This window comes from Otolemur garnettii, unplaced genomic scaffold (assembly GCF_000181295.1).
Source record: "Otolemur garnettii isolate 467f Iridium unplaced genomic scaffold, OtoGar3 scaffold00420, whole genome shotgun sequence".
Taxonomy (NCBI): domain Eukaryota; kingdom Metazoa; phylum Chordata; class Mammalia; order Primates; family Galagidae; genus Otolemur; species Otolemur garnettii.
Window position 1 is genome coordinate 75,399 of NW_003852815.1, and position 7,256 is coordinate 82,654.

Here is a 7,256-nt window from a genome sequence, read left to right on the forward strand (position 1 = left end):
ATAATAATAGTTCATACCTCATAGGGCTGTTTGGAAAATTAAATGAGTTAATATATGGAAAACATCAGAGCATGCCCTGGCGCATAAGTACTCAACAAGTCTTTTCTTAAAAGATAATTATAATTTTTAAGATATGAGTATTTGAGTCTGTCCGATCAGAAATAGCTTGGTCTGCCAGATTGTTCTCAGTTGAAATATCCAAGACTTAGACATAACTTTTAATTCCCATGATTGTAGTTTCAGAGAGAAAATGAATGGGAAAATAAAGACTCTTTACATATTGATTTAATAATGATCATGGGTCTTTGAACAGAAATTCATCTCATGATACAGGTAAAATTATGAAAATGTGATCAGAAGGATATATAACAATGCGAGAGACACTCCTTTAAATAAAGAGCACTAGCTAAAGGAAAGTGGGAAAGAAGAAAGGAGATCTGGGAACAAAGAGAATGAAAAAGGAAGGAGCAATGTAACTGGTTGGAGTTAAAGAGCAGACATTTTACATACCTGCTCAGGTCTGGGCTTCACTCACCCGCAGCTTCCAGACACACATGAAGGTTAACACTCTTTTCGAATCACCACCTTTTCTTAAGACAAAACATTATAAATAGTTCAGACCATTAGGAAGAAATTCAATTAGTAGGACTGGTGAGTAGAACTGGATGTCCATAATTGCTTCTTGAAGAAACCAGGTCTTTGGTGCACACTGTTTTCCCTAAGGGTAAATTATCACAATTGGCAGAGAAGAGTTACAGGAACACGGAGCAGTTCCACGTGCGGATGAATAATTCTGGGCGCTGATAATTCCTTTTTTCAGAAGTTTATTTTGAATTTCAAAAGTTTCTAGTTTTGATGAAGTTCACTTTATCATGATAATTTAATACGGACTAAAGAATCATCTGTTAGGTATAAAGAGTTTAACTAGGTAATTGAATAGGTAAATCATTGTTAACCTTTCTTCAGCCAGGCTAGTACTTGCACCATGCACTTGTGAATAAAGACAGTATCATGGTAGAAAGGAAGGTTATGCCTGGGATGCACTGAGTGGGCTTCTTACGCAAGCTTTGGCTAATTAGTTTCAATGTAAAGGCTTGATCTGACAGTAGCACAGAAATGATATCTTAAAATAATACCATCTTTTGAGGACTGAAATCAGTCACTTAAGGGTGGTTGCTTACGCTGAATTCCCTCCAAACAGAAGAAGACAGAGATTTGTCCTTACTGAGATTAATATACATTCTGAGGATGGCTCATCTTTCCTACTTCAGTACTTTTCAGCACCTCTACCCAAGAATTCATAGAGCAATTTCCGATATGAAATCTTACATAATATTTTCTTAGACAAACAGCATCCACTTTATAGGAGAGAAAGTGCACAAAAGCACACAAAACCAGAGAACCCACTGATCCTACCATATACTGCCCTAAACTGAGAGTTGTCAAACTGATAGAATACTGGAATAGCTTTTCAAAGTTGCAACCGAGAAACCACCTTATAGATAATAGTCTGGAAAGTTAGAATCTGTACTTTAAGATACATGGTTTAAACCAATAACCTTTCATTGGTCATATGTCTCCTGTGAATAAAATATGTAGCTCTGTAAAGCAAAGGACACAGAAAAGAGTAGCATTTACTACCACAAGTCTTAGTGACCTTGAAACTGGCCTTGAAGTTTCTTTTTCTATTCCTAAAATTTTAGGATCAATTAGAGTGAAGAAAATACTTTGTTTGGGAGATCGAGTATGGATTCTAAGAAATCTCAGATTTTTAGTTATTATCCTGTCATTTGATATTCCTCATGTTGGTGGAGGAACAGTGGGCAGAATTTTCCCATATTGGATAAAGATAGATAACAAAGAGTTTGAGCACAGGTACCACCACCTGGTGGTTTCATGATAGACGAAAACTATAAAAACTGGACACTTTACTTGGCAAGCATCCAAGGTCTGCAGAAGAACTACCTGAGGATAAGGGAAATTTAAAATGAGCAATAAAGGAGAGTAAATTAGAGTTAAAATGCTGCTGTAGCGTATCCCCCTAGTTCCCCTAATTCCAGTTTTAATTTGTGTGTGTGTGTGTGTGTGTGTGTGTGTGGTGGGGGGAGAGAGGAGAGAGACAGAAATTGTGAATAGATGCCACCATAAAGAATCTATGACAGATGAAGTAAAATTTATGCCTTTAAAAGGTGACTCTTCTTCTGCTTTTATTGTTTCCAAACAAGGAGATGGGTCACTACTGTTAGTGGCTGATAGTCTACGGGCCAGCTTACCTTGGGCTTCCTAACACAGATGGTGTTCGTGCAGGACAGTTTAGACATGCTAAGGAGTTAATGAACCCTCTAATATTGAAAAAATGCACATGCTTGAGATTTTCTCTGTCACAGAATCTATAGTACTTGGGGCCACAGTACGTTTGAATCCCAGTTACATTTATCAACATAAAAACCTTTCCCTTCTTGATATCACTTCCCTACTCCCTTACTGATGCTTCCAAAAATCAGCTTCCAAATAAACCATTTGCATACAAAATTTGCTTTTTGGTCCTCATCTGACAAGTCAACCTAAGTGACTAAGTAGAGCTACTAGACCTATGTATGCATATATATCTATTCTAGATGATGATTTCTGACATTTCTTACATGCCATTGCAAAAAGCTTATAGGAAATGATGAGATACCAATGTATCATTATTATGGTAAAATGGTTACAATTTTAAATCATAAAATTTTTGTTTTTTTTTGCTTTTATTAAATCATATACACATAGATCCTGAATACATTTATGAATTTGTGGGGTACAATGTGTTGATTTTTTAATACAATTTGGAGTGCTTACATGAAACTAATCAACATAGTTTTATTTCTGAATAATGCTGCTATCCACTAAATAACCCATATTACAGAAGATTCACATTTCCCCTGGTAGTAAAAGCAATTCAGCAAATTTTGTACAAAAGTAGCAGAAATCTACTGAATGAGGCAGATGCCACATCCAGTTTGGACTCAACATCATGTTAAATGGCAAGTGGTTGAGTGAAAAATGTCCAAAAGGCAGACACATTTTTGAACTTCAAAGACAGATCTGGTCAGCAAAATTGGACATAATATCTCCATTTTCTCAGTCTTTTTATGGCTATCTTCATGTCTTTGTTCCTTAATGTATAGATGACAGGATTCAAGGCAGGGGTGATAGCAAAGTCAACAATGAACAGGTATTTGTCAACTGATGATGTGGGGAAAGGCCACACATACAGAAACATGCATGGAGTGAAAAAGAGAACCACCACAGTGATGTGAGCTGACAAAGTGACAAATGCCTTGGATAAGTCCCCTGAAGAATGTTTCCAGACAGTGACCAAAATGAAGATGTAGGAAAGGATTAGCAGAAAGAAAGTGCCCATGCTCATAAACCCACTGTTGGCAGCAACAATGAACTCAAACTTGGCTTCATCTGTGCATGTAAGTTTTATGATCCTGGGAAAGTCACAGTAAAAACTGTCTATTTTATTAGGGCCACAAAAAGGTAAGTTTATAACAAAAGCAAATTGAGACATAGCATGTATCACCCCAGTTATCCATCCAGTGATTACAAATGCAACACATCTTTTTGGGCTCATAATGTTCAGGTAGTGAAGAGGCTTACAGATGGCCGTGTACCTGTCAAATGCCATGGCTATGAGCAACACCATCTCAACTCCTCCCATGATGTGGATGAAGCATATCTGAGTCATACAACCTTGGAAAGAAATTATATTGTATTCATTTGCAAGATCAGAGATCATCTTGGGGATGGCTGTGGAGGAAAGGCCCACATCAATGAGGGACAGGTTAGCCAGCAGGAAGTACATAGGGGATTGTAAGTAGGAATCAGCAATTACCAAAAACACAATGAAGAGATTTCCCAGGATGATCCCTAAATAGAGGAAGGAGAATGTCAGCAAGAGAAAAACTTTAGTTTTTTGAGAACTGGACAGTCCCAACAACACAAACTCAGAAACAGAAGAGTCATTTAGTCCATCCATTGACTTGGGTAGAAGAGGTGATCTCAAACACCTGAGATAGAAAATAACAAAAAGTTGGAATCAGTGGTGGTAAAGTATATTCCCTACTTGTGTGGGACTGCTCTGTGGATTACATACACTAGAGTTAGCACACTTACTGTGTGAGGGACAGAGCTACACCTTAGACATTGCTTTAGAAATGCAAGCCATGTGGCCTAAGTGTATGTGCCTTCATATTAATCAGAAATAAAAAAAAGTGAATTTTACAACATGTAACTTTTACTTTAATAAAAGTGACCATAAAAAAAGAAATATTGAATTGGATAAGAGAAAAAGGAAATAGAATTATTACGGTGGTTAGGAGAGCGATTACATAGAAGAGAAAGAAAATTATCAATATATTAGATGGATGCAAATGGGGTTACTTCCCTTCCTATTCCATGTTAAAGGTCTCATGGAACTGGCATTGTTTTTTTGGGGGGAGGATCTTGGGTATTGTTTTGTTTTGTTTTACTTTTAGGATTTCTAAATATTTCCCATGACCATCCTAATACTCTCAGGTGACAGATTTTATTCACACGTTAACGTTCTCTCATTAACTTGAAAATTTTCCTTAGCTGAATTTCTTACTTGATTGATAAAATGCTTACTTTCAGGCTCCAACTGTGTAGTAATTTTACCTGGTTTCACTTCGTATGCATTTTTTTTTTGTTTGAATAATTTAGCATGGAGGTTGGGTGCACAGGTTGAGATTATTGATAATGTTTAATTCATGACTCATTATTATCATAATCCATACATGAACCTCTGTATGCAATGCTTTATTGTAAACAAAAATAATACCTGTTAGAAAATAAAATATGGTAATTCAATAATGATATTAATAGATAACATTTATTAAGTGATTTTTTTTCTCTGCAATGTACTTAGTATGTCATAGCATTTAAACTTCACAAAATCCCCTGTATAATTTTAGGAGACCCATTTTACATATGATGAAATTAAGCCTTGGAGAGATCTGAAGCAGAGCTTAAATCTAGAGTTATAGGACCCTGAAATTCATGCTCTTAACCTCTGTGTTCTGCTCTTCAGATCCAGTCCTTTCAAGTATACACTGTATGGTTTTGAAGCATCCATCATTTAAACTTTCTTCAACTTTTACTTTCCTTACACTATTACTAAATAACATAGTGAAATTCTTTTATAAAAATCTAGAACCTGAATTTGACTTACTCCTTTTCTCTCCATCCTTTCATTGATTGGCAAAGTTATCAATGCATTCTGTCCATTCAATAAAATAAAACATTATGGTTTCTATAGGTTCCATTTTCAGGGAAAAAATTTCTACTTTTCAATATTTTATGTAATAATCATCTTTAAATCTTATTTTACTCAATCTCCTTGAATAATTTGATACTTTTAATCATGGACTAGTTTCTGTAACTCCTTCTACCCTTGGCGCTTTGGCTTCTATAAAGCAATTCCCCTTCCTACTTTTTGCCAACAGAAATTCCCTTTGCTCAGGCACTGGGCTGAAACCTACCAATTTCAGGATAGAGTAGTCCTATTCCAAATCAAGATCATGATGCATGTAAGCCAGTTGTTCTAATCCCATTATTCTTGGCTAGGGATTTGCTTAAGACAGGATTTATGACCCCCAGGATTGTTCAACGACAATGTAAACCAGTACCTTCTTTGGAGGACTTTCCTTCTCAAATAAAGGTACAAACCTTCATGTGGAGGTTTTTTACCAGTCCATATTCCCCCCTGTATTTAATGTTCGTGTCATGCTATGGTGACTCAAACATGAAATTCTCAGATACATAAAGTAATAGCAAAAGGTTAGAAAGGAATGAGGATTCAAAGGGCATATTGTACCACTTATCCAAAGCCAGAAGTGATCTTTCCTCAGATTTCTTGCAGTGCAAGAAAATCAACCTCCAGTTTGTTTGATCCTCTATAAATCAGATTTTCTGTTAGTTGCATCTGACTGCAATCTGAATATTTCTATGACAGTTCTCCCCTAACCGTTCTTCTACATTTCCAACTTCTTTCCTGTATCTTTTATTGACACAATGATTGTCCTTTGCCTGCCTTTAATATTTGGTGTAATTCAGAGTTCTGACTCAAGTATTTTTTTTCGATGTCAGTTTATTCCCTTAAACTATTACCTCCACATTGACTTCTAAGCTTGTAGTTTTATCTTGATCCTGAGCTGTAGATCCAGAACTGCATGTGGTGTATTCTAGTGGAGGTTCACATCCACCTTCAAGTTCACAGGTCAAAACTGTATGTGGTGTATTCTAGTGGAGCTTCATATCCACCTTCAAGTTCACAGGTCAAAACTGAACTCATGATCTTACCATATTTTTTCCTCCAAGCCACTCTGCTCTACTTCAATACCTTAATAAATATTATTGCCATTCTCACAGATCCCCAATGTAGACCTTTGTGGCACTCTTGTCTGTCCTTCACATTATATCTCTAGTTGCACTATTTTTACTCTCAAATATTTCTTAATTCAGTTTCTTTTATGTTTCCATTTTTTCCTTCTGTTTTCCATTTTTTATCAATTCGACCACTGAAAAGGCTACTGAATGACACTTCTGCTTCCTTTCTTTCCCCAAACCAGACTATTCTATACTATGTTTCCAGAGCAGTCTACCAAAACACGAAATATGATCATGTGATCTGCTAACTAAAATCCTTTGGGGAGTCTATCAAAGAAAAATTCTTGAAGTCCCACTCTATAGCACATACAATTTCTGAGTGAAGACAGCAAAATTTGATTTTAGAGGGTATTTCTTTTTTTATTATTAATTTGTAATGACAATTACACTGTATACGTTTATGGGTACAATATGATAATTTGACATACAATGTGGAATGCATAAATAAAACAGATTAACATAGCCATCACTTCAATTTTAGAAAATGAATGTATTGTATATACTATGATGTACTGTGTACACTAAATGAATGTATTTTATATACTATACAATGAACATACTATATGAATCACAACATTGACCCTTAATAAAAATCTTAGTAAAATACAAAGTATAAGAAATTTTTCATTCTTGATGCTTTTAATAGAATTTTTAAACCAACAGTCAGCTTTGGGCTATAGATGAAAGATTAAATTAATAAGGTGAAAGATTTCTATGATTTGAAGAGAAAACAGAATGTGAAACATTAAATCATTGTACAAAGTTATGATTTAAAAAAACACATGGAAGAAAGCCTGCTAATA

The 7,256-nt window shown here is 35.4% G+C and overlaps 1 protein-coding gene across 1 annotated transcript; it reads right to left on the reverse strand.

The window, feature by feature from the left end:
• Positions 1 to 3,088: 3,088 nt before the first annotated feature.
• Positions 3,089 to 4,024, reverse strand: LOC100944497 (olfactory receptor 4F15-like). The gene has a single exon (XM_012813988.1). The coding sequence runs from the start codon at positions 4,022 to 4,024 to the stop codon at positions 3,089 to 3,091; it is 936 nt and encodes a 311-aa protein (XP_012669442.1).
• Positions 4,025 to 7,256: the final 3,232 nt, after the last annotated feature.

Coding starts and splice junctions, on each gene's coding strand:
- LOC100944497 (XM_012813988.1), bottom strand. CDS start 4,024: ATGGATGGACTAAATGACTCTTCTGTTTCTGAGTTTGTGTTGTTGGGA.